We start from the raw sequence: 27,463 nt of genomic DNA, 5'->3' as shown, positions 1-27,463 counted from the left end.
CTGGGTCACAGGGTCATTCTATCTTTAACTTTCTGAGGAACCCCCACGCTATTTTCCAGAGTGGATGCACCAGTTTGCATTCCCACCAACAGTACAAGAGAGTTCCCCTTTCTCTGCATCCTCACCAACATCTGTCATTTACTGAGTTGCTAACTTTAGCCATTCTGACTGGTGTGAGGTGGTATCTCACTGTGGTTTTGATTTGTATTTCCCTGACTATGAGTGATGTTGAACATCTCTGTTCACGTTTCTATTAACCATCTGGATGTCTTCTTTGGAAACATGTCTATTCATGTCTTCTGCCCATTTCTTAACTGGATTATTTGTTTTTTGGGTGTTGAGTTTGGTAAGTTCTTTATAGATTTTGGATCCTAGCCCTTTATTCGATATGCCTTTTGCAAATATCTTCTCCCATTCCATAGGAAGCCTCTTAGTTTTGCTGATTGTTTCCTTCGCTGTGCAGAAGTGACCTTGAAGAGATCCCAATAGTTCATTTTTGCTTTTGTCTCCCTTGCCTCTGGAGACATGTCTAGTAAGAAGTTGCTCTGACAGAGGTCAAAGATGTTGCTGCCTATGTTCTCCTCTAGGATTTTGATGGTTTCTTGTCTCACATTTAGTTCATCATTTTGAATTTATTTTTGTGTATGGTGTAAGAAAGTGGTTAACTTTCATTCTTCTGCATGTCACTGTCCAGTTTTCCCAACATCATTTGTTAACAAGACTTTTTCCATCGGATGTTCTTTTTTGCTTTATCAAAAATGAGTTGACCATACAGTCAGGGGCCATTTATGGGTTCTTCGTTCTGTTCCATTGATTTGTATGTCTGTGTTTTGTGCAAGTACCATACTGTCTTGATGATTATAACTTTGTAATACAGCTTAAAGTCTGGAATGGTGATGTCTCCTGCTTTACTTTTCTTTTTCAACATTACCTTGGCTATTTGGGGGTCTTTTCTGGTTCTATACAAATTTGAGAATTGTTTGTTCTAGCGCTGTGAACAATGCTGGTATTATTTTGATTGCGATTGCACTGAATGTGCAGACTGTTTTGGATAGTAAAGACATTTTAACAATATTTGTTCTTCTAATGCATGGGCATGGAATGTTTTTCCATTTCTTTGTATCTTCTTCAGTTTGTTTCGTAAGTGTTCTACAGTTTGGGGAGTACAGATCTTTTATCTCTTTGTTAGCTTTATTTCTAGCTATCTTACAGGTTTTGGTGCAGTTGTAAATGGGGTTGAATCCTTGATTTCTCTTTCTGCCACTTCATCATTGGTGTATAAAAATGCAACAGATTTCTGCACATTGATTTTATATGTTACAATTCTACAGAATTAGTGTATCAGTTCTAGCAATTTTATGGTGGAGTCTTTCAGGTTTTGTACATAAAGTATCATGTCATCTGTGAAGAACAAAAGTTTGACTTTTTCCTTGCCTGATTTGTGATCTAGCATGTGATCTAATCTGAATAATGTCGCATGTGCACTGGAAAAGAGGTGTATCCTGCTACTTTAGGATGGAATGTTCTGGATGTATCTGTTAGGTCCATCTGGTCCAGTATGTCATTCAGCATCATTATTTTCTTATTGATTTTCTGTTTAGATGATCTGTGTGTTGATGTAAATGAGGTACTAAAGTCCCCTATGATTATTGTATTATCAATGAGTTTGTTGGTAATTATTTTATACATTTGGGTATTCCCATGTTCAGTGTTTAAGTATTTAGAATTTTTTATTTTCTTTTTGGATTGTCCCCTTTATTATGATACAGTGCCCTTCTTCATCTCTTGTTAGTCTTTGGTTTAGTTTATTTTGTTATATAGAAGTACTGCTACTCTGGCTTTAAGTCCATGTGTATGATCAATGTTTCTCCATCCCCTCACTTTCAATCTGCAGGTGTCTTTATGTCTAAAATGAGTCTCTTACATAGCAGCATATAAATGGGCCTTGTTTTGTTATCCATTCTGTCATTCTATGCCTTTTGAGTAGAACATTTAGTCCACTTACATTCAGAGTAAATATTGATAGATTCGTATATATTGCCATTTTATTACTAGTTTTGTCATCGTTTCTGGGGATTTTTTTCTCTTTCTTGTCTTTGTCACTTTTGGTACTTCCTTTTCACTCAAAGAGTCTCCTTTAATATTTCTTGCAGGGCTGGTTTAGTGGTCACGAATACCTTTAGTTTTTGTTTGTTTGGCAAACTCTCTCTCTCCTCCTATTCTGAATGGTAGCCTTGCTTGATAGAGTATTCATGGCTGCAGATTTTTCCCATTCAGCACACTGAATATATCATACCACCCCCTCTCTGACTTGCCTCGTTTCTATTGACAGATCTGTAGCTGGCCTTATGGGTCTTCCCTTCTAAGTTAGGGACTTCTTTGGTCTTGCTGCTTTTAAGTTTTTTTCTTTATCACTTTGTTTTACAAATTTAATTACAGTATGTCTTGGTGTTGGTCTGCCTTTGTTGATTTTGACAGGAGCCTCCTGGATCTGGATGTCTGATTACTTCCCCAGATCAGGGAAGTTTTCAGCTATTATTTCCTCAAATAAATTTTCTACCCTCTTTTCTATCTTCTGGGACTCCTATAATATGAATGTTGTTATGTTTGATGGAATTACTGAGTTCCCTAAGTCTATTCTAATGTTCCATAATTCTTCTCTCTTTTGTTCAGCTTCATCATTTTCCAGTATTTTATCTTCTAAATTACTTATTTACTCTTCTGTTTCTTTCATCCTATTTTATCACATCAAGCCTGTTTTGAATTTTGGTTACTGCCTTTTCATTTTTGACTGACTGTATTTTAATTCTTTTGTCTCTGTAGTAAGGGCCTACCTGAAGTCTTCCATTCTTTTTTCAAACCCAGCAAGTATAATTATGATTGTGGCTTTAAATTTTCCATCAGGCACATTACTTATATCTGTTTCACTTAGATCTCTGAGCTTATCTTGTTCTTTCATTTGGGATGAATTCATCTGTATTGTCATTTTGTCTAAGTCTCTATCTTCTTCTCTTTGTTAGAAAAGCCCATTATGCTTGTTTTATGCTTCTGAGAATAATAGCTTTTCAAAGAACAGGTCACACAGGGTCCAGGGCCTGGCATTTTGGAAAGTGCCTCTGCTGTGTGCTGAGTGCACTGTGCTGCTGTGTTTCAGCTGCTCTATTCTTCAGGTCACTCATTTGCAGAGGAATGGGGCAAGTTTTAAGTAGGTATACTCTGGTCTGCTTGTTAAATGAGACCTGATACTACTTCCACTAGAACTGAAGCCCTGAAGAACTCTCTGGTTGGGAAACATGGTGTGGGCAGGGGTTTTTGCTGGTCTTCTGGGGAAAGGTCCTGCAGCACTGGGACTGAGGCAAACTTAACTGAGAAGGGCAGTTCACCAACAGAGTAGGGGTGTGGGACCTGATGTAAGAAGATTAGGTATCCAGTGTTGGCACTGCACTGCTGAAAGAGGCTGGCTCAGTATTTATGCTGAGTGGCAGCTGAGGGAAACAGACCTAGCCAGCTCTTTTGTCCCAGAAGAGACATCTCTGTGAATGCTACCTCTCAGGGATGTTCTCTAAGAAGAGCAAATAATATCCCTTTGTGTGCCCCAGGCACTCTTCAGATCACTCTTTCCATACCATCTGCCCCCAGGGTGTTTGCCTGACTCTTCTCTAGGAGCAGGGCAGCACCCCCAGGGCTCTATCCCAGCCAAGCCACAGATCTTTAAAACTGCAGTCTGTACACCCCACTAATTGCAACAACTCACAAAAAGCAGTCCCTCTCATTTTCCCAGGCAAAGGATTTGAGGAAATGTTCTCCTTGTGCATTTCCCAGTGTGCTCCTCTCTTTATTTCACCTTTCTCCACGACCAGGGCACCCTCCCCTCTACAAAATCTGCTATTTGTTTCTCCCCAAAAATCATATCTCCGCACTTCCTACCTTCTTCAATGTGGTTTCTTCTCTCCCTTTAGTTGTGGACTTAGTCCTGTCAGTCTTCAAGTTGATTTCTGGGATATTGAGAATGATTTGATAGTTATCTAGTTGTGTTTGACGGACAAGATAAGCCTAGGGTCTTCCTACTATGCCATCATCTTAGCTCCCTTTATCAACAATATACTTAAAAAAGGTCATTTAGGGGCACCCAGGTGGCTCCATCAGTTAAGCATCTGACTCTTGATTTCAGCTCAGGTCATGATTGTATAGTTTGTGAGTTCAAGCCCCACATAAGGATCTGCATGAATAACTCAGAGACTGCTTGGGATTCTCTCTCTTCCTCTGTCTCCGCCCCTCCCCTGCTTGCTTGCTTGCTCTCTCTTTCAAAATAAATAAAATAAACATTTAATAATTAAATAATAAATGAAAAGATCATTTACCACAATCAAATGGGATTTATTCTGGGTATGCAAGGATGGTTCACTATTCACAAATCAATCAATATGATATACCAAATGAACAAAACTAAGGATAAAAATCATGCAGTCATCTCAATACATTCAGAAAAAGAATCTGACAAGACCCAACATCCATTCATGATAAAAACTCTCAACAAAGTGGAGTTAAAGGGAACATACCTCAACATAATTAAAGGCCATATATGAAATACTCAGGGCTAACATCAAACCCAATGGTGAAAATCATTAAGCTTCTCCTCTAAGGTCAAGAAAAAGACAATAATGGCCACTCTTGTCGCCATTATTCAACACAGCACTCCAAGTACTAGCCGCAATAACCAGACAGAAAAGAGAAAGAAAAAGAAAGAAAAGAAAGGAAAGGAAAGGAAAAAGAAAGAAAGAAAATACTTCCATACTGGTAAAGAAGAAGTAAAACTGTCACTATTTACAGATAACGTGACACTAAACATAGAAAATCCTAAAGACCCCATCAAAGAACTGCTTGAAATTTTTTAAAAAATGATTTCAGTAAAGTTACAGGATACAAAATTAATAGCCAGAAATTGGCAGCATTTCTATCCAGTAATAATGAAGTATCAGAAAGAGAAATTGAGAAAAACACACCACTTAAAATAACAACACAAGGAATCAAATACCTAAGAATAAACGTAACCAAAGAGGTCAAAGACCTATACTCTGGAAAACATAAAGCACTTATGAAAGAAAATGAAGATGACATAAACAGATGAAAGATATTCTATGCTCACGGATTGGAAGAATGAATATTGTTAAAATGCCCACATTATCCAAAGCAATCTACAGATTCAGTGCAATCACTATCAAAATGCCAACTGCATTTGTTCTAGAGAACTAGAACAAATAATCCTAAAACTTGTATGGAACTACTGAAGACCCCAAATAACCAAAGAAATCTTGAGTAAGAAAAGCAAAGCTGGAGGTATCACAATTCCAGATTTCAAGATATGTTACAAAGATGTAGTAATTAAAACACTATGGTACTGTCACAAAAACAGATACATAGAACAATGGAACAGAATAGAAAACAGAGACATAAACCCAAAATTAAATGGTCAATTAATCTATGACAAAGGAAACAAGAGTATAAAGACATATATAAAATATAAAGCAAGAGACTGGGAAAAAGACAGTCTCTTCAGCAAATGGTATAGGGAAACAAACAGCTACATGCAAAAGAATTAAACTGGACCCTGTTAACACCATACACAAAAATAAACTGAAAATAGATTAAAGACCTAAATGTGAGACCTGAAACCATAAAAATCCTAGAAGAGAACAAGAGGGAAAATTCTTTGACATTGGCCATAGGAACATTTTTCTAGATATGTCTCCTATGGCAAGGGAAACAAAAGCAAAATTAAACCACTGGGACTACATCTGGAGGAAAAGGTTCTACACAGCAAAGAAAATTATCAACAAAACAGAAAGGCAACCTACCGAACTGGAGAATATATTTACAAATGATGTATCCGATAAGGAGTTAATATCCAAACTACATAAAGGAACTATACAACTGCACATAAAATAACCAAATAATCTGATTTTCAAATGGGTAGAGGACCTGAAAAGACATTTTTCTAAGACACTGATAGCCAACAGACACATGAAAAGCTGATCAACATTACTAATTATGAAGGAAACACAAATCAAAACACACAATGAAATATCACCTTACACCTTTTAGAATAACCAAAAACAAAATGGAAATAAATAAAAGTGTTAGCAAGGATGTGGAGAAAAAGGAATCCTTGTGTGCTATTGGTGAAAATGTAAACTGGTACAGTCAACATGAAAAACAGTATAGAGGCTTCCTCCCAAAATTAAAAATAGAAATCTCGTAAGATCTAGGAATCCACTATTGGGTATTTACACAAAGAAAACAAAAACACATATTTGAAAAGATATAATGCACTGTATGTTTATTGCAGTGTTATTTATAATAGTCAAGAAGGGAAGAGACCTAAATGTCCATCAATAGACAAATGGATAAGGAAGATGTGGTGTAAACAGACACACACAAACACACACACAACGGAATATTACACACCATAAAAAAGGATGAGATTGTGTCATTTGAGACAACATGGATGGACCTAGGGGTTATTATGCTAAGTGAAATAAGTCAGACCGAAAAAGAAAAATACCATATGATTTTACTCATAAGTGAGTGAAATTCAAAGGCATGCATGTACCCCTATGTTTACTGCAGTATTACTTATAACACCCAAACTATGGAAGCGGCCCAGTGTCCAGGGGTTGATGAATGGATAAAGAAGATGTGATATACACATTCATGTACACATGTGCGCATGCGCGCGCACGCACACACACACACACACACACACACAAACACAGGAATATTATTCAGCCATAAAAAAGAATGAAATCTGGACATTTGCAACAACATGGATGGAGCTACCGAGTATAATGCTAAGGGAAGTAAGTCAGTTAAAGAAAGTCAAATACAATACGATCTCTTACTCATATGTGGAATTTAATAAACAAAACAAACCAGAAGAGGGAAAAAAAGAGAGACAGAGAGAGAGGCAGACCAAGAAACAGACCACAGAGAACAAATTGATGGTTACCATAGGGGAGAGGGTTGGGGGGCTGGAGAAATAGGGGATTAGGATTAAAAAGTACACTTCTCATGATGAAACATAAAGAAAATGAAAGAAAAAAATTATCCAAAAAGTAAATTATGGTCTCTTTATAAAAGATACACTATACAAAAGACAAAGAAATTTAGAAATTTGTTCAAATATATATTTTCAAATACATTTTAGGTGTATTTTCACATTAAAGTCAAGGGTAACAATATTAATATCTAATTATAAATTAAAGCAAAAAAAAAAGCAGAATCTAAAATAAGTAAATAAAAAGCAGAGTCAGACCTATAAATACAGAGAACAAACTGATGGTTGCCATACAGGAAAACGGTGTGAGAATGGGCAAAATGGGTGAAGGATAGAGGGAGAGAGTGGGCTTCTAGTTATGGAATGAATAAGTCACAGGAATAAAAGGCACAACATAAGGAATATAGTAAATGAAATTTAAAAATGCATGGGACCAACGGTAGCTACACCTGTGGTGAACATAGCATAGTCTGTAAAACTTGTTGAATCACTCTGTTGTATACCTGAAACTCATATAATATTGTATGTTCACTATACACAAAAATTAAAAATATCAAAACTAAAAAATTTAAAAAATAAAGTACATGTCATCATTTTTTCATATATTCACAGAGTTGCGACACCATCACTACAATCTAATTTTAAAACGTTTTCAGGGTGCCTGGGTGGCTCAGTCGGTTAAGCGTTTGACTGGCTCAAGTCATGATCTCGCAGTTCGTGGGTTTGAGCCCCGGGTTGGGCTCTGTGCTGACAGCCAGCTCAGAGCCTGGAGTCTGTTTCAGAGTCTGTGTCTCCCTCTCTCTCTGACCCTCCCCTGCTCACGCTGTCTCTCTCTCTCTCTCTCTCTCAGAAATAAATGTTTAAAAAATTTTTTTAAATACAAAAAATAAAACATTTTCATCCCCCGTAAAGAAACTCCATACTCATTAGCTATCACTCTTCATCATCCCCATCTCCAGCCCTAAGCAACCACCAATCTACTTTCTGTTTCTAAAGATATGCCTATTCTGGACATTTCTTGAATGTAATCATATAATACGCAAGCTTTTGTGACTGGTTTCTTTTACTTGGGTAATGTTTTTAGGGCTCATTCATGTATAATGGGCGCATTTGGTTTGTGTCTACTTTCTGGCTATTATAAATAATACTGTTATGAACATGTGTGTTTAATTTTTTATGTGGATGTTTGTTTTTATCTTACCCTCTTGGGCATATAACTTAGAGTGGGATTTCTGGGGTCATATGGTAACTCTGTGTTTGGCTTTTTGATGAACTGCCAAACTATCTTCCAAAGCAGCTGCACCATTTTACATTCTTATCCATAAGAGGTGAGCGTTCCAATTACTCCACACCCTCTCCAACACTTAGTTTCATCTTTTTATGAAAGCCAGCCTAATAGGCCTATAATATTGAGGTTTCTTTTACAGTTGATCTCAGCCAAAAGGTCGAGAAGCAATTTGAGGTTTCTTTCAATAATTTTTCCATTTATAAAACCTCTTAGATTTTACATTGGTACCATTTTTCTGGAAGGCAATATGATCACATATCAAAAGCCTTAAAAATGCCCACACACATAAAAGCAAGGGGGCGCCTTGATGGCTCAGTTTGTTGAGCATCTGACTCTTGATTTGGGCTCAGAGTAAGATACCAGGGTCATGAGATTGAGCCCTGCATCAGGCTTCACGCTAAGCATGGAGTCTGCTTGACATTTTCTCTCTCCTTCTGTCCCCTCCCCTGTTCACGTGCTCACTCTCTCGCAAAAAATAAACAAAAATTTAAAAATTAAAAAAAAATTTTTAAAGCCAACACATTTTGATCCAGTGATTCCAGTTTTAGAAATTTACCCTAAGTAAATCATGGTCATGGTATAAAGAATTAACCACAGGGGCACCTGGGTGCCTCAGGTTAAGCGTCCAACTTCAGCTCAGGTCATGATCTGGCTCTGTGCTGACAGCTCAAAGCCTGGAGCCTGCTTCGGATTCTGTGTCTCCCTCTCTCTCTCTCTGCTCGTCCCCCATTTGTGCTCACTCGCTCTCTCTCTTTTTCTCTCTCTCTCTCTCAAAAATAAATAAACATTTTAGAAACTAACTAACTACAAAGATATTTACCACTGTGTCGTTTGTATAACTTAAGCTTGAGAGCTAGATCCGATCTACTCAATTCCCCTTCTTACCTCCAGGGAGCAAACCAATGTCCTTTCTCTAACTTCTGGCTTCATTCTGATTTCTATTCAATACTCATTCTCCATGTACAAACTGTTCCTTTATCACCACCTGGGTTTTAACTCAAACATGAGACGTAACTTTTCTGGATTTACCCCAATAAAAAAACTGCCAATGACATCAGGTGGCTGTGTGTTAGAGAGATTCAGGGGTTAATGGGAAGGAAAGCTTTTATTGACATATTACTAAAATATAAATATGAAATACCCTCGTTCTATTGAACATCTCCATCATTTCTACCACTCATGCTTTAGCCTTCTCCCTTACAGTATGATCCTCTCTCCACACTCATCCCCTTATCTTCTTCATTTTCCTTTCTTCTACCCATACATTACTATTCACTTTTTTTCAGTTACTTTATCTATGTCTTTGTCTTTTTCTTTCAACCCATTTCCTCAGAGCCACACATTCCATCTGTAGATGCTAATCAAGATGTTTTTACCAACAAAGATAATTGACAAAATAACTTTTCTCATTCTAACTACAGCTGTAACAGAAAGATAGTAAACAAAGCCTCAAGTCATTCAACAAGTATTTTTCATGTGTCTTCTATAAGGTAAGCATAGTTTTTTGTGCTGGGGATTTAACAATGCAGGGGGGGGAAAGAAGCAGTTCTACCCTCAGGACATTTATACATTGATAACAGAAAAGTTTTCAAAAGATATATATCACATAATGTCAGGTAGTAATGAGGGCTATGAGAAAAAAAAAACAAAACAGCACAAGAATAGATAATGGTGGAGGGATGTTATTTTAGATAAGATACCCAGAGAATTATCTGAGGAGGTGTCCGTTAAGCAGAGATCTGAAGGAATAAAAGATCAAATTATGAAAGTATCAGAGAGAGGAATGTTCCAGGTAGAGGAAACACCAAAAACAAAGGCTCTGAGATTGGACATGCCTAGAAAATTGGAGAACAGCGGAAAGTGAGATAGACCATGGAAATAAGGTCCTAGAGGTAGGCAGGTGCTAGATTACACAGTGCTCTATAGGCCATGTAATGATTTTGGATTTTAAGAATGGATGATTGGAGAGTTTTGATTTGGACAATGTTGAATCTGACAGCCATTAAAAGGAAAATAAACTATCTCATGAAGATTATAGACAATAAATGAACAAGAGCAGCAAAGTGAGACCAATTAATAAACTAAGACAACGTTATAAGAAAGATATGGTGATAGCTGTGAATGACCAATCTATATAATGGATTTGCTACAGCCATTATAAATGACGTCCACTATGAGTGATGTAAAAAATAAGTAAGGATGTAGAAAAATGTTTATACTAAACGTAGACTATCATCTGAATCACAAAGTTTATTCATCAGTGCATAGTATGATGCTATTTTATAAAAGTATTATATGCACTGAATATTAAAGCTAGAAAAGACTTAGAGCTCACCTAGTCTACCAAAACCAGAGAAGTTACAGGTCTTAACTGACACAGCAATAAGGAGAATATAGATCCAGTTCCCAATGTAATGCTCATTCTATCTCACCCATGGTCTATTATATCAGTTCTCACAAGTACTTATACTTCTGCTAGTTTGACATTCAAATGGGAAATCAGAACAGGATCTTTTATTACTACATATTATTTTTTAATTCCAGTAAAATTAATGTATAGTGTTATATTAGTTTCAGGTGTACAGTACAGTGATTCAGCAATTCTATATATTACTCCATGCTCATCATGATAAGCATATGCATAATCTCCTTCACCTTATTTCACCCATCCCTCCACCTATCTCCTCTGGCAACCACCAATTTGTTCTCTGTATTTAACAGTCTATTTTTGGTTTTTCTCTTTTTTCTCTTTGTTTATTTGTTTTGTTTCCTAAATTCCACCTGAGTGAAATCATATGGTATTTGTTTTCCTCTGACTTATTTCACTTAGCATTATACCCTCTAGATCCATCTACTACTAATATACTATTAATATGCTTAAATCTAGATTTTTAAAATTAATCTATACTCGACTTGAACTGAAGTTCAAAAATAAAAAACGTGGAGGAGAGGGGGTGATCTCAAAATAAACCATATGTGTATGTATATGAAGGACTCTTCACACAAATGAAGTCACTGACTATAAATAAATATACTACATGTTAGCACCCATTATTAAAATGCCAATGATTTTTTGAAATTCTAACAGTACACACCATCTGTCAAGCAAGTAACATTCCTGGGCAGCAAAACACAATTTCTGTGACACAAGTAACCGTTTCTCCTTTAAAGCTGCAAGATTCCTTGGCTAAGATTTTATTTAAGACTAAGAGGGCCAAAAATCCTTCTTCTAGAAGCCAAACAGCCTAATCTACCCCTTTCTATGGTAACACAGCGTAGCCCCTCAGTGTCTGACCTACAGACAAAAGAAACCTGATTTTAATTAACCATTAATTACTTGAATGCAGTCTGCATTATGTGGAAAAATGTGTTACTTTCATCTTAATTTAAAAGACAACATCAGAGGTTCAAACTGGCAAGAACATAAACTTTATAAATGCATTTATATCATTATTCCTCGGAGAATTAGAAAAGAGAGTCATTTTCCTATGGTTCTGTAGTGCTTGGCATGGTAAGAAAGGTGTAAGATGATAAAATGGGGGAGGGGGATTCTCCTTGAAGCTTTTTGCAGGGCAAAAAAATTTTTTTTTAATTTGAGAGGTTTTTGATTACTGAAAGTAGTTATCTGAATATTGAAAAATAAAATTCAGATGAGGTCTTATTGAGTGCTAATAAAGTTTATTTGAAATTTAAGATCTTTGTGTTGTATTTGCCATAAATATATTAAAGTTATCTGAATTTGTGTACTAAATTAGATCAAATAGAAAATAGAAAAGATTCGTCACAGGTATAGAATGCATGACCAATAAAATCAAGTTCAGCTATAAGAAAGAATCTTCATAAATATGGGGGAAAGTTGCCTCAATATTTTTATAATTTTATGTGCATTATTTTTCACATCTTAAAGCTGCCCAAGTATAGAAAAATACAGGACTTCAATAACAGTTACCAGCATGATTTGCTTTTATTACCTTTCTGTTCAAGACCCTTGTTTCCCCTTGTAGCATGTCAAATTGCCCCCAAAACCATATTATACAGCAGAGAAATGTTGTTCACACTTCACTGGCTATTGATTTACTTTATTTATTGGCACAAAATCAGCTTGAGATAAACATTTTGTCCCCCATTTCCACTATTGTAAGTGGTATACTTCATTGCAAGATAGGTAAGCCCAAATGTGCAGGGTCACAATTCGACATGGCTTTCTAATCAATGTGTGAAAAATTATCTAATGAATAATGGGTTGCACATTTCCACAAACAAATTAACCAGGGTGAGACTGAAACTAATGATTATATTTATCTAATGTAATTTCACATCTGTTACTAGTGGTAGTAATTTTTTTTCTCTTTCATCCATGGTGTCCTCAAAATTACAACTTAGCTTTTCAGATACAGTTATAGGACATCAGTTTAACTAGAAAATAGACAATTTCGTGGAATGTTTATTTTTTCTTTGAATGCCAGCAGCCCAGAGAAATATGATGCCATTTTATAAAATTTGGAGATTAAGGCGCTTCTTGATCAATATCCCTGTTGTGTTTTTACATATTGCCTGTGGGCTTAATTTCATAGCATATGGTTCAAATTCCATCATTCAGTCTTATAAAGAGCAAAATACTCCATTTCACTACTGTAAGAGCACCTTTAATTCTACCTGTCCTTATAGTAATATATTATTGATCCTGATTTAAAATGTAAAATATTTTAAAAAGTAGTAGTTCCAACGATGAAAAAGTTAGTTAGATCCTAAACATCTGATTTGGAACTTAGGGCACCTAAGGCTTCCAGGCAAGCCCACAAATGCCTATCCCATCTACACGTATTTTTGTCACAGAATCTAGCCACAAATGGTAACATATTTCAATGGGAAAGAGCATTCACAGTTTAAACCAAGAACATGAGGTCTTTCGGCTATGGTTGCTCACTCTTCTGCTACCTGCCAGAGAATCTGAAGGAGTCTCCTACTTTAAGGTACTGATTCAGGCACCAATGACTTGAGGGCCTAATTGAGCTCAAGATAAAAATGTAATTTCACCTGACAAAGAGGTGGGGGGGGCGGCTCTAGAAGCAAGGGTCATCAGCTGGAGTACATACCAGAGATATTTCTTGGTCCTACATTTATTCCCTAACCAGACAGACTTCAACCTCATCCTGAAATGAAATCCTCTCTAATTTTAATAAAAAGTTCCAATGATTTGTATTCTAATATTTCAATTATGAGAAATTAGACTTTGGTATTTAGAGAGATATCTGTAAATTCTACCAACTAACTGGAGTTCCCTGACAAAATTTCACTTTTGTGAGGAACTCTTCAGTTAAGCTCACTATGCAGAAAAAGTAGACAACTGAGACACAACCTTTTGATCCTTAGAAGGAAAAAACAGCCTTTTAAGGCAGCAATTCTCAAAATTTGAGTTTTCTTTTTTTAATTTTTTAATGTTTTATTTATTTCTGAGAGAGAGAGAGAGAGAGAGAGAGAGAGACAGCATGAGCAGAAGAGTGTCAGAGAGAGAGACACAGAATCTGAAGCAGGCTCCAAGCTCTGAGCTGTCAGCACAGAGCCCGATGTGGGGCTCAAAACCACGAACCGTGAGATCATGACCTGAGCCGAAGTCAGACGCTTAACCAACTAAGGCGGCCCAAAATTTGGGTTTTCAAACCTTCTTGGGTCCATAAAAATTACTGAGGACCTCAAAGAGCTTTTTTTTTTAATAGGTTATCTCAGTAGCTGTATTATCAGAAAACTAAAAAAAAAAGTTATTTTAACATAAAAATAAACCCATTACCAGTTACTATAACATAGCTTATTTAAAAAATATATTCTTCCCCCCAAAATTACTTAACGAGAAGATGGGCTTAACAGAAGACAGCTGAATTCTCATACATAAGACTGCCTTCAATTATCATGACATGTTATTATGACTAAAGTATATTAAAAAAATCCAGCCCCAGACAGATATATGTATTGGAAAAGAGGTTATTTTAACAGCTGTTTTTGGATAATTAAGGATATTCTACTTTGATAAAAAAAAAACAAAATGTATCAAGTGATTATAAGTTAGTTGCAATATGGAATCTGAAAGTGTATCAATGAAATTTTTCTTACTTTCTTTTATTAAAAATATATTTGTTAATCTTACGCTTTGGATCTTCTAATCTGCATGCACTGGTCATTTGGAAAATATTAGTTTACTGAATTACATAGATCTTTCCAAAGTTAACACATTTCATGATCTAATATTTAAAAATCACATTCACCGATTAATCACAAATCTCATCAGAAAAGTTTTTAAATATTGGGACACTATCAAGCTCACAGTGGCTAATGTAAGTTTTCCAAATACTAAGTTTTTGCTTGAGAGGCTGAAGTGTTTATCACTGGCAACAAACACTATCAGTTTGTTTTCCTTGAAAGATCACTGTTCCTTTTTTGAGAAAATGTCTGCCAAATACTCAACTTTGAATAGCTATACTTTGTCAGTTGTTCTGTCAGGTAAAAATAGTATCCCGTGAAAAAAGCAGATAGATAACCTCACAATGCAATCACCCAAGTTCTTTTCCCTCAAAAACCACTCTATACTTTGATACGCAGGCAAAAGTGCTTTATGCATGATTCCTATTTCCTCACCCAGATATTTTAAAAAATTTTCTCAAAAGTTAATATTTAATAAAATCAATTTTTTACCAATCAAAATGTTCTTAGCTGTTCATCCAAAAGGTTAAGTGAGGAGTGCTCAGTCAGTTAACCATCCAAATTCAGCACAAGTCATGATCTCAACAATTTATGAATTCAAGCTCCGAGTTGGGCTCTGGGCTGACAGCTCAAAGCCTGGAGCCTGCTGTGGATTCTGTGTCTCCCTCTCTCTCTGACCCTCCCCACTCATGCTCGGTCTCAAAAAGTAAATAAACATTTTTTTTTAATCTTTAGGGGCACCTGGGTGGCTCAGTCGGTTAAGTGTCCGACTTCAGCTCAGATCATGATCTCACGGTTCATGGGTTCGAGCCCCGCGTGAGCTCTGTGCTGACAGCTAGCTCAGAACCTGGAGCCTGCTTCAGATTCTGTATCTCCCTCTCTCTCTGACCCTCTCCTGCTCCCTCCCTCCCCCTTCCCTCAGAAATAAATCAAACACTTAAAAATTTTTAATAAAAAAATCTTTAAATGTTGACTGAAACTTTTTTATTCCTCTTTTTTTTTTTTTGTAAGAATACCCAGTCTACTAGTACAGTTCAGTTGGTGTCATTGTATTGATTCACCCTAAACACAAGCACTTTTATCCATCATTGCTTTTGTCCACTGAGACCAAATGCCAACACAGTGAAAAATGCAGTCTGATAATGAGAATGGTTTTAATCTCCCAAACCTCTTAAAAGGGGACCCCAGATATCTGAAAGCTACCTTTTGAGAATCATTGCTCTAAACAATCTACCATTCTGTTGTGTATGGAGAGAAGGCAGTGGTTGGAAGAGAAACAAACTCTTTCTAAAAATAAACCAGAAAAATGAGGGAAAGACATTTTGAATACATATTAATGTTTAATTCATTTGGCTTTCCTTATAGCTTGACTGATTTTAGGTAGTTACTTCATTCCTCTACCTTGCTTCTGGCCCTCATATGAGTTGGTCTCAATGAGTAGTTTTATGAGTCAATACTATACAAACTATGAATGAAATTTCATGGTTCTGCCTGACCCAGCAAATGTCGGAGGGCTGAAGCTCCTTTAATAATCTAAATTAAAAGGGAAGCCTCAAAATCACCTAATCTCATATGATATACCTTGTTTTGTTTTGTCTACACCAGAATTTAAGCTCCTTGAGATGGGATACTTATTTTGTTCACTACTTTATCCTCAATTCCTCGAACACTATCTGACTCAAAACAGGTACTCAAAAAATATATATTAGATGAATGAGTGCAGCCCATATGGGCCTACACAAGGAAAAACTAAAAATAATACAATTCATCATTTTACAAATACATCCAAGTGAGTGTTTCAATCTTCAAAATAATCACTCAGAGAGACTACAGTCATTTTCCAGTGATGCGGCAGCTACTGCTCACAGTATTTTTTGCACACCAGAGAGACAGAGCTGGGAAATGCACTGCAGTTTGATTCAGAAAGACTTTGCCTAGCATCCTGGTTCTAGAAATTACCACTCATAAGAAACTGGGCAATAACTTAACCTCTCTGAGACTATCCTCTTTACCATAAAGAAAGAAAAATAACTATCTCACAGAGACATTGTGAGAATGAATTTAAATGAAATGACATTTGTTGAAGTATCTAGCTCAGTGCCCAGCAAACAGGAGACGACAAGCACAGGATAATGCTAGTGTGTAGCTATTTGGTATTAGACTACCACACATCCTTCCTCTGATAACTATTCCAAGTTGCCCCTGCAGAATGCCCTGCCCCAGTTCTCACCCGTATATTTAGATGAAGCTTCACACCTAAATTTATGGGCCTTCATCTAAGCAATCAGTGCATCATTTCCCCAAGCAGAGTCACTTGTATAAGATGACCACATATTTCTGTGAAGCCAATGAGACTCAAATTCTTGCTAGGGGTCCTGGGAAGAAGAGCCTCTCTCTTTCCCACTGGACTTGGACTTTGAAAGATGCAGACAGGAGCTTCTTTAGCCAACCAAGAACCACAGGGAAGAATCTGCCTGAGAATGTCATGGGCTCATTCTGAAACTGCAGTGTTAGAGCTGAGAGATACAGAAGGAAGAACTAGGTTTTGTGAGCAATGCTTGAGTTCCCATCAAGTCACGCCTGAAACCAAACTGGTCTCTGGAATTATGTTAGTCAATAAATTCCCTTTTTTTCCTAAGTTAGTTTGGGTTGAGTTTTCTGGCATTAACAAGAGGAAGAGTCCAGTCTGATGTAATTCTTTCTTCTTTCCAATAAGACCCAATCTAGATTTGCACAGACAATTATGGTTCAATGCTAAAGCTGCTGATGAGGGCTGAAGCAAAATGCCAAGGCCTGTCCTTAGGGCTTTGGAATTCCTATGGTTTTAAGTGAGCCAGAAGTACAGGTTCTCAAAACATTCGGTTAATATTTAGACCAGACGTTCCTGAAAAAGAAATCACATAGTAATTTCAAACCTGGAATCTCTAGACATCTAGGGATGTGTAGATGCAATAATGAGCAACCTCAATCTATTACTACTATTTCTAAAAAGAGTAAAAGCCGTTTCTTTAATGAGGTTAACTAAAACATAAATTTATTGGCTCTTAGTAGGAATTATGTCCACTCCATGCTGTTAACAGTGGTTATCTCTTGCTAATCAGAAGCTCTTTTACTGTCAGATGCATCACTAGCTAGACAGCTAGATATCCTTGACTGATTCTTCAAATGAGAAAAATATTTATTTAAAAAATGCTATATGATAGTGAAAATCTTCCAAAACAAAGGGTTCCATTATGTGAGGAGAAGTGAATGATTAAATAAGGACTTTGGCACTCGGTGATGAAAAAAAAAAAAACGAAAAACACTAATGTAAGACTATAGCAACATTTTTCTGGATATATCTCCTGAGGCAATGGAAATAAAAGCAAAAATAAACTACTGAGATTACATCAAAATAAAACACTTCTACACAGCAAAGCAAACAATCAACAAAACTAAAAGACAACCTAATGAATGGGAGAAGATATTTGCAAATGACATATCTAATAAAGGGTTAGTATCTAAAATACATAAAGAACTTACACAAATCAATACCAAAAAAAAAAAAAAACCCACAAATGTATAGAACAGTAGGACAAAATGTTACATTTTGAAGGATGTGTGGTAGTCTAATACCAAATAGCTACACACTACGGAGGAAAACAAATAATCTATATCTGTTTATAATGCACTTTAAAAATCTCTAGCATATATAGGAAATGACTACCTGTTAAGGAGAATTCTGATGTATAGGGGCAGAGTTGGGGAGGAGGAGGGCTTTTACTAGACCCTTTTAGGTTTTAATTTTTAAGCATTTAGGTATGTGTTGAAAAACATTTTAAATCTAGCCTCTCCAACTGGATGAGCCAACTTTCACTTCCTGGATGACTCATCAAAGATAGCTACTAACTAGAACTAGCCCTAAGTAAAATGATGGAGACTATCCTTGGGATCCTCATCCTACCAAACTTTGTTTCCCCCTTAGCACATACTCTTATCTGTTTCTTACCATTGTCTATCCTCAAAGCCTTCACCACTCAGCCTTTACTCCTACCCCACGTGCCCAAAGATCATAACCATAACTCACTTCTCTACCACACTCTCTCTCCAAATTTCCCAAGGTAAAAATATATGCATTCTTCATCTATTAGTAATGGATAGTTGCAGTTGGCTTTTCACCACCTCCCTGGGACTGGGAACATGTTGGCGTGGAAGTTTTCCAGAATTAAATCCTTCTTCTTTTGGGGGAATCTATTTTGTGTACAGTCTTGTGAGATGCTCTGTTCTGAGGGGCCAAAGGGGACAATTCCTTCCTTTCTCCACTCCCTGAAAGGTACAGCTACGTAAAAGTTTAGAAGAATGACCCCATGTCAAAGGTTGAATTATGGTTGATTTATGGAGGAATGCAGTAAGGATGTAAGTATCCAGAGATGAAAGCAACTAGCTGGCCAGACTTTTATGGCTGCCTACACCCTGGGGCCCTTTCGGTTCCTGCCCACTTTCCAAGCGTGCTCCTCTGGCTTCCTGTTATTTCTGTGATTCTCCGTTATCTTTACAATGCATCCTTTTTGCTTAAAACAGCAAGATAGTTCTCTGTTTCTTGTCATCAAAACCTTGACGGATGTACTCTCAACCAAAATCTGAGTGCCTATTATGAGGGGAGGATACAGAAGGATAAAATTCAAATACAATCACTCTTCTCAAGGAGATAATAATCTAGTTTTAGAAATGTAGAGAACTAAAAAATACATGTTAAGGAATAGTATGGTCGTAGAACAAGGAAAGAAATCAATGGAGAAGCTAGGGAAAGCTAGATGTGGCTCTCCCAGATAAAATTTACCATTCCTGCACTCCCAAGCAAAATTCATCACTCTTTACAACCAGCTTTTTAAAATTACTATTAAAATTAGCTTGTTCTTTTTTTTTTTGAGTCTAATATCCAGTACAAACTTTATTATCTTTTTTTTTTTTTACAAATAGTTTATTGTCAAATTAGTTTCCACATAAAATTAGCTTGTTCTATACCAGTCTCTCCCATAGTCTCCCACAGCCTGAGTTCCTTGAAGACAAAGATTTTATGAGCCCAACAAGTGCCAGAAAAACTCAGTTATCCATTAATTCCATACACAATGCCAGAAACTGGTCAGAGTGTGAGATGAGTCCATTTTCAAAGCATTTGGATAAGGGTAAGAGAGAAGAAAAGGAACAAAAGGATTAAAACATGGATTAAGGTTTCCTATAAAGAGCAGTAAGAAATAATGTTGGGAATATAGAGTGCAGACATTATTCAGGGCACTGAAGACCATGCTAAATATCAGGAAGACTGGCAAACTCCATACGGCTACAGGAACAAGTAGGAAGTACAAATGAGTGAAGTGAGTTAAATAAAAGCAACAGAGGGGTGTCTAGATGATTCAGTCCATTGAACATCTGACTCTTGATTTTTGCCTCAGGTCATGATCTCATGGTTGTGACAGTGGGCCCTGCATCAGACCTGTGCTGGACGTAAAGCCTACTTGAGATTCTCTCTCCCTCTACTCCTCCCCTGCTCTCTTGCTCTCTCTCAAAAATAATTTTTTTAATTATAAAAAGAAAGCAACAGAAAGTCATGCAGGATGAGATGAAGCTATGTCATGTCTAACGCCATTCAAATTAAAGAAAAAATACTTTGCTGGTCACAAAAAAAAAAAAAAATAAGTTCACAGGCCACAGACCTCTGCTGGGCTATGAAAAAGGTTTTGAGTAAGACAGAAGGAGGATCAGAAAGTTATATAAGAAGAAAAACCAAGCAGTAGAACACATGGAGAGAAAACCAAAAAGCTCAAAAAGACCAGAAAAAATAAGGCTCTGAATTAGGAGTAGAGCAATATTCATTAGTGGGTAAAACTATATTGTAAAAAGTTAATAGTGAACTTAATAATGAAGGTGAGGCTGTCACCACTTGACCCCAGTGATTACAACATCACTAAAAGTGAGAAAATAAGAGTGTGATAAATGCTTCAAAGAAAATTTCCACAGGACTTTATTTATTAGGTAGGAGACAGATGAAAAGAGGAGAACAGAAATTAATGATTATTACCCCCATATAGTCCCTGGTAGCTGTAGCAATGGCAACGACACTGACAGATATAAGGAAACCAAGAGGTACAAACAGTTTTCAAGGAGGATATTAGAAACAGCCATGGTCCAGTGATAAGGACATCAGACTGGACAGGTAGTCTGCACCATTTAGCCACTTAACACGGAACGAACACAATCTCCCGGCTCCATGTCCTTTTCTTAAAAGTAAGATTAAACCAGATGCTCTATATGACTCTTCTAGATCTGATATTCCAAGATGAGTTTGGTNCTGGGCTGGTTCAGCAGGTTAAATATTCAAGTCTTCATTTTGGCTCAGGTCATGATCTCCTGGTTCCTGAGACAGAGCCTCACGTCAGACTCTGCACTGAGAGCACACTGACTTCCTCTCTTTGCCCCTCCCCCACTCACATACATGCACACTTGTGCTCTCTCAAAATAAATAAATATAACATTAATTTAAAAAATAGCATACACACATGTAAGGAAAATACATAAAAATAACAATGCTTGGTTTTTAAGTAGGATACAAATGGGTTTTTAAATACTTTTTGTTCTTACTAAAGAAAAAAACCACACACACACACACACACAAAAAAAAAACAGAAAAAGGACACCTGGGTGGCTCAGTCGGTGGAATATGCAACTCTTGCTCTTGAGGTCATAAATTCAAGCCCCACAGTGGGTGTAAAAAATAAACAAATAAATATACCTTTTGTTGATTCTGTATATATTTAAAGTTTTCAAATAATTGCCTATATCTAGATTCTCCAATTCCGCTCCTTCCATTCTCACTTAAATGCATACCCATTTAGGCTTTTGTCCATAGAAAACTTTTAAGAACTGATTTTTAAGCAAATTATGGTAAAAGGTACATAACAGATTTACCATTTTAACCATTTTTAACTGTATAAATCAATGGTATTAAGTACAGTCACACTGTTGTACAATCACTACCATTACCACACACAGAACTCTTTTTATCTTGTGAAACTGGAACTCTATACCCATTAAACAATAACTCCCATTCTCCCCAAAGCCCTAGCAACCACCTTTCTACTTTCTGTCTCTATGAAATTGACTACTTTAGTCACCTCATATAAGTGAGATCTTTATCCTTTAGCAACTGTCTTATTTCACTTAGCATAATGTCCTCAATGTTCTTCCAACTTGTAGCATGTATCAGAATTTCCTTCCTTTTTAAAGCCAAATAATACTCCATTGTATGTATATACAGCATTTTGTTTATCCATTCATCCACCTATGGACATGGGTTGTTTCTATCTTTTGGCTACTGCAATTAATGCTACTATGAACATACGTGTACAAATATGTCTTCAGGTCCCTGCTTTCATTCCATTGGGTATATATTCAGAAGAGGAACTGCTGGATCATATGGTAATACTATTTTTAATTTTTTGAGAAACCACTCTCTGTCTTCCACAGCAACTGCAACAATTTACTTTCCCACCAATAGTACACAAAGGTTCCAATTTTTCCACACCCTTGCCAACACTCGCTATTTTCTGTTTTGTTTTGGTTTTTTGATAGTAGCCATCCTGATGGGTCTGAGATTATTTTGATTTGCACTTCCCTAATGATTAGTATTGTTTATGGTTTTAATCAAAAGAACACATGAGCAGAGTGCCTGGGTGGCTCAGTCAGGTAAGCATCCGACTTTGGCTCAGGTCATTATCTCTTGGTTTATATAGGTTCAAGCCCCGTGTTGGGTTCTGTGCTAACAGCTCAGAGCCTTGAGCCTGCTTCAAATTCTGTATCTCCCTCTCTCTCTGCCTCTCCCCCACTTGTGCTCTGTCTCTCTCTCTCAAAAATAAAAACATTTTAAAAATTAAAAAAAAAATAAAAGAACATATGAGCCAACACAAAGAGCTCCCTCCAAGTGGCCAAAGATACAATACTTAGAGCATCAAAAAATATCTAAATACAAGTGAGTAAAATGCATCAAACATATAACCCTCAAGTTCAAAATGATACCTTAAAAAAGAGATCTTCCTAGTGGCTAGTGGCTCAGACAACTCTTGATTTTGGCTCAGGTCATGATATTGCAGTTCGGTTCCTGAGATCGAACCCCACATCGGGCTCTGTGCTGACAGCATGGAGCCTGCTTGGGATTCTCTCTCCCTCTCTCTCTGCTCCTACCTCGCTTGTGCACATACTCGCGTACATACTCTCTCACTCTCAAATAACTTAAACTCTTCATTAAACACTACTGGAAATAACTAGGGCACACATTACTTATTCTGAAGACTGGCAGTTAAAAGGCAAAAATTTCCTGCCTTTTATGTACAAAATGCATTTCAGGATAATCAAATAGCTTTAGTTGATGAAAGAAAGTTATTTACTAAAGAATTCTAGCTAATAAATGTGGAGGGAATGACAGAATGAGAAAATCATTTTGCAAACCCTAGTGAAGCAAATGTTTCACACAATATTCATAAATGTATGAAGCCATTAGCTAAAATGGTGATAGGAGACTATACAGTGGAGATCAGGCTGTAACAACTTGAACCCCCTGGTCAATCACTGCATCACTGAAACGAAGACAAGCAAACACTGTGTGCTTCCTGATATGATCTAATATGAAGCATATAGCACAACCTATGAAATGTTCATGCCCAAAAATGTTGGACCTAAATCTGATTAAAAGCCCCTACAGCTGCACTAATATGATAGCCACTAGCCACATGTAGCTACTTAAATTTAAAAAGTAAAATTAAAAATTCAGTTTCTCAATCACAAGTTACTCAAAAGCGCCATGTAGCCATTAGACAGAACAGATATAGAACAACAGTGCAGATACACATTTCCATCACTGAACAAGTTTTATTGGATAATGCTGCTCTGGAGCTAAGTTCTATTTACAAGAAATATGGAAGAATGAAAGGAGTAAAGGAATAAATTAAGTGACTCTAGAAAGAAGCAAGCAAACAAATCTAGAATGCAGGGCATTCTACAGACAGTTAAGTGGATGTCAGGGGGGAAAAAGAAGGGAGGAGGACACTACCGCAGTTTTTAAGACTTAAGATATGAAATATTCAGAAAAGGAAAATTTATACAAAAGGCAGATCAGTGGTTTCCAGGAGCTGGAGGCAGGAGCAAGGTTTGACTGTAAATGGGTTTGAAGATATTTGTGGGGAGTGTGAAAATGCTTTAAAACTGGATTATGATGAATGAATACATAAATAAACAAACAAACAAATAAATAAAACTGGATTATGACCGGGCGCCTGGGCAGCTCAGTCAGTTGAGCATCCAACTTTAGCTCAGGTCATGATCTCACAGTTCATGAGTTTGAGCCCCACATGAGGCTCATGCTGTCAGCACAAAGCTCATTCAGATCCTCTGTCCCCTTCTCTCTCTGCCCCTCCCTCCTTCTCAAAAATAAAAAACATTAAAAAAATAAAAAACAGGGCACCTGAGTGGCTCCGTTGGTTAAGTGTCCCACTTTGGCTTAGGTCATGATCTCACAGTTTGGGAGTTCAAACCCATGTACCTCGGGTTCTGTGCTGACAGCTCAGAGTCTGGAGCCTGCTTTAGATTCTGTGTCTCCCTCTCTCTCTGCCCCTCCCCCTCTCATGCTCTATCTCTGTCTCTCAAAAATAAATAAATGTTAAAAAAGTAAACAAAAAACAAATAAAACTGACTATGATGAAAAAAACTGGACTATGATCAACTCTTTAAGTTTACTAAATATTACTGAATTGTTCTTTAAAAACTGTAAGAGACAAATCTAATGTACAGAACTTGCTTGGACATGATTCTAAGTAACTCTAAAAAGGCATTTTCTTTTTTTTTTTCCTAAGGTTTTATTTATTTCTGACAGAGAGAGAGACAGCGTGAGCAGGGGAGGGTCAGAGAGAGAGGGAGACACAGAATCCGAAGCAGGCTCCAGGCTCTGAGCTACCTGTCAGCACAGAGCCTGATGCGGGGCCTGAACCCACAAACTGTGAGATCATGACCTGAGCCGAAGTCGGACGCTTAACCAACTGAGCCACCCAGGCGCCCCTAAAAAGGCATTTTCAAACAAAGAAATCTGATTAAGAACTAGATGACACCAAAAAAATTAATTGGTGGAGGATATGAATATTTATTCATATTTTTAAAAACATGTATTGAAATATGTACAATGTCTGGGATCCACTTTAATAGACTTAAACAGAGAAAAAAGATGAAAAAAAGAATGAATAAAGCAAATGAAATTGAAATCTTAAAAATTATTAGATATGACTACTTTATATATGAGTTCATTGCAGTATATTTTCTATATATGTATATGTTTGGAATTTTTTATAATTTAAAAAAATTAATGGCTACAATAATACCCTCTTATAATCAATGCTACAAACCAAATCTATGATGAAGTTTGTAACTTTCCAATATTACCAGCAACAAAGATACAAGTAAGTATTTTTAAGTAAATTTCAATTTTTAGAATTATTTTAAGTCCCCACAGAAATACTCATTGGTTACCTTTAAGTCACCATTTTAAACTTCAAAAAATTGTATAAGCCCACTCTGTCAGGGGGCTTTAGACAGGAAGGAGCAGCAGGAGGAAGTAAATACACACATATTTTTCCCCTACTAGCTGAGTTGAACCTCTCTCATGATATGCTTGACCCTAGGACATTAAATAAATAAAACAGCATTCTCAGTAACTAGCCTGTGATAAATATGCTTGGCACCAGTGCAATGTATTCAAGCCTTTTCAACAGCTTTTCCTTTGTGCACATCTGCAGGCTTTCTAAGCACATCTGCATACAGAATCCACAACCATGATCTGCATTATAATTAAAGTAACAGCACATCTGACCAGGTCCACAGGGTTTTGATGTATAACCATTTTTGAAATCTGCAGGGAACCAAGGATGCCCTGGGGAGAAAGTAAGGCTAATTTCAGTTCAGGAACCGGACGAGCTCTAAGTGGTAAGACAGGTGTTTTCCTGAAACAGCTATGACATAACTGTGTGTATGTGTGTGTGCACAGACACGCATCTATCTCAAATCACAACTGCTCTCTTCCTTTACTCCTCACTACATCTCATATACCCACTCTAAATGGTCAAGGTATAGCCCCAAATGCACATACAGATCAAATTTAAAACCTTATATAAAAAGCATTCTTTGGTTACCACTGACAGAGAAAATCACTGAAACGTGGATTCAATTAGGGATATATAGCAAGTACAGTAATAGTAGACCTGAACTACACATCTTCCCCATTCTATACCTTTGGTAATTAAAATCACCTTCCTCATTTCCCCTTAACCTCATTTTTAAAAAGTTTACTTTGAAATCTAGACTGAAATCCCATGGCTAGGTAAGTTCTTACTTACATACATTTCTTCAAAGGCCTTTGGGGGTACTCACTGTCAGCTTATATTGTTCAATTCACTCTGTGCTGTAGCACAGAAGTCCCATGGAATTCAGCAAGGAACAGAGCAATCTGATTCTCTACCAGCCTAGCCTAGAATGTTACAAGTTAACACTGTCCAGTAAAACTTTATGTGATGACACTCAGCACAATAGCCACTAATCACATATGGTTTTTGAGCACTTAAAAAGTGGCTACTGTGGGGTTGCCTGGGTGGCTCAGTCGGTTAAGCATCCGACTTCGGCTCAGGTGATGATCTCATCCTTCATGGGTTCGAGCCGCTATCGGGCTCTGTGCTGACAGCTTGGAGCCTGGAGCCTGCTTTTGATTGTGTCTCCCTCTCTCTCTACCCCTCCCCGACTTGTGCTCTGTCTCTCGCTGTCTCAAAAATAAATAAACATTTAAAAAATGTGGCTACTGTGACCGAGGAACAAAACTTTTAATTTTATTTAACTTAAATATAGGTACATGTGGCTAGTGGTTACCATATTGGAGGATATAGCTATAAGTAACTTTCTTTTGTTGTGTTTTCACAGAGGTCTCATTTTCTGTCTCTATGTCTGTCTCTTTCTCTCATCTACAAACACACACACTATACATCAAATCTTAGTACTTAACTGAGTGATAATAAGATTCAAATGTATTTTGAATGAATAAATATGTGTTTATATTTCACAGTATTTACAACAAACAGGTAACACTAGTATCTGAAAAGGCTCTAAGCTAATCCTACAGACATTAAAACTATATATATGATATGCCAATATGGATAATACAAAGAAACAGAATACAAAACTTCATCCATTTTTTGGTCACAAAAATATTAAATAGGCACATGTTTGAGGATTAGAAGGGATCATAAATCAAAGAAAAATAATCACAAAGAGGAAAGAATTATAAGTTAATTTCATTCATATACAGAAAGCTTTAGAAAAATAAATTAAGGTTGAAAGGCAATGAAATATAAAGGTCTGAGCATAGAAATAACCTCAGAAAACTTGAATTTGGGGAACAGATGACTATCCTACATTAGCAGCAACCTAGAGGGCTAAAGATAAGGAGACTGAAAAGAACTCAACTTGTGTGCTGTCAGGGGAAGATCAAACTAAAATTGAGAAATTTGGGATGCCTGGGTGGCTCAGTCACCTAAGCGTCCAACTTTAGCCCAGCTCTTGATCTCATGGTTCATGGGTTTGAGACCTATATCGGGCTCTCTGCTCTCAGCACAGAACCCAGATCCTGTCTCCCCCTCTCTCTCTGCCCCTCCTCCACTTGCTCATGCTCCCTCTCTCTTTCAAAAATAAATAAACATTAATAAATAAGCAAATAAATAAAGTTGAGAAATCTATGACTAAGAGGGAAAGAAAGTCTGTAAATGAAAGCTAACGGGTGTCGATGTTAATAGTCAGTAAAAGACTTAAGGCCGTTTCAAGGCTGTTAGCGGAGAGGTGAGAAAGGCTCAACATTACTCTTAAAG

At 36.8% G+C, this 27,463-nt stretch overlaps 1 protein-coding gene across 2 annotated transcripts in view; it reads right to left on the bottom strand.

Moving 5' to 3' along the window:
- WDR41 (WD repeat domain 41) overlaps window positions 1-27,463 on the bottom strand; it is a 171,809-nt gene that overhangs the window by 133,206 nt on the left and 11,140 nt on the right. For both annotated transcript variants that reach the window (XM_077759903.1, XM_077759904.1), the window contains exon 3: window positions 3,928-3,995. In XM_077759903.1, coding sequence (XP_077616029.1) covers window positions 3,928-3,995 — 68 coding nt within the window. The remainder of the gene's footprint in view (window positions 1-3,927; window positions 3,996-27,463) is intronic.

Source organism: Crocuta crocuta, unplaced genomic scaffold, assembly GCF_008692635.1.
Source record: "Crocuta crocuta isolate KB4526 unplaced genomic scaffold, BGI_CrCroc_1.0 scaffold162, whole genome shotgun sequence".
In the NCBI taxonomy this organism is placed as follows: domain Eukaryota; kingdom Metazoa; phylum Chordata; class Mammalia; order Carnivora; family Hyaenidae; genus Crocuta; species Crocuta crocuta.
This window is presented reverse-complemented; position numbering and strand designations above follow the sequence as displayed.